General features: G+C 40.9%; 1 protein-coding gene across 1 annotated transcript in view; it reads left to right on the top strand.

The window, feature by feature from the left end:
* Positions 1 to 258: 258 nt before the first annotated feature.
* Positions 259 to 514, top strand: part of SYK (spleen tyrosine kinase) — a 32,073-nt gene continuing 31,817 nt past the window's right edge. The window contains 1 exon segment of the mRNA XM_009892385.1: positions 259 to 514. This exon segment is cut by the window's right edge and continues 2 nt beyond it. Coding sequence (XP_009890687.1) covers positions 259 to 514 — 256 coding nt within the window.

Genomic DNA, 514 nt, shown 5'->3' with positions numbered 1-514 from the left:
TTGTGCAGTTATAGGAAACTTTTATATTAGTGTATAACAGGGAAAAACTTTCTATTTGGATTTAGAAAGGCAACTTCTACCAAGATAAAAACAAAAATATAGTCTTCACCCCGGAATCTTTGTAAAAATGTGATACCGACATACCACATGAACTGCCATGTTACTGGTTTGTCTTCTCTTTTTCAAGTGATACCCATATCTCTGTCTTTGTTTTTCAGATATAGAATACTAAGTTTGCTACGTGGAAAATAAAAAAACATGGCTTCCAACACGGTGAACCCTGCTAACCATTTGCCATACTTCTTTGGCAATATTACGCGTGAAGAAGCTGAGGAGTATCTGATGCAAGGAGGAGTGAGTGATGGACTATACTTGCTTCGCCAAAGCCGGAATTACCTGGGGGGCTTTGCCTTATCCTTGGCCCATGGAAGGAAGGTTCATCATTATACAATTGAGAGGGAGCTGAGTGGCTCATATGCTATCGCAGGAGGGAAGTCTCATGCCAGTCCTGCTG

Source organism: Charadrius vociferus, unplaced genomic scaffold (assembly GCF_000708025.1).
Source record: "Charadrius vociferus isolate BGI_N301 unplaced genomic scaffold, ASM70802v2 scaffold649, whole genome shotgun sequence".
NCBI classification, from domain to species: Eukaryota; Metazoa; Chordata; class Aves; order Charadriiformes; family Charadriidae; genus Charadrius; species Charadrius vociferus.
Note: the sequence above shows the minus strand (reverse complement) of the source record. Positions and strands in the feature narration are given on the sequence as shown.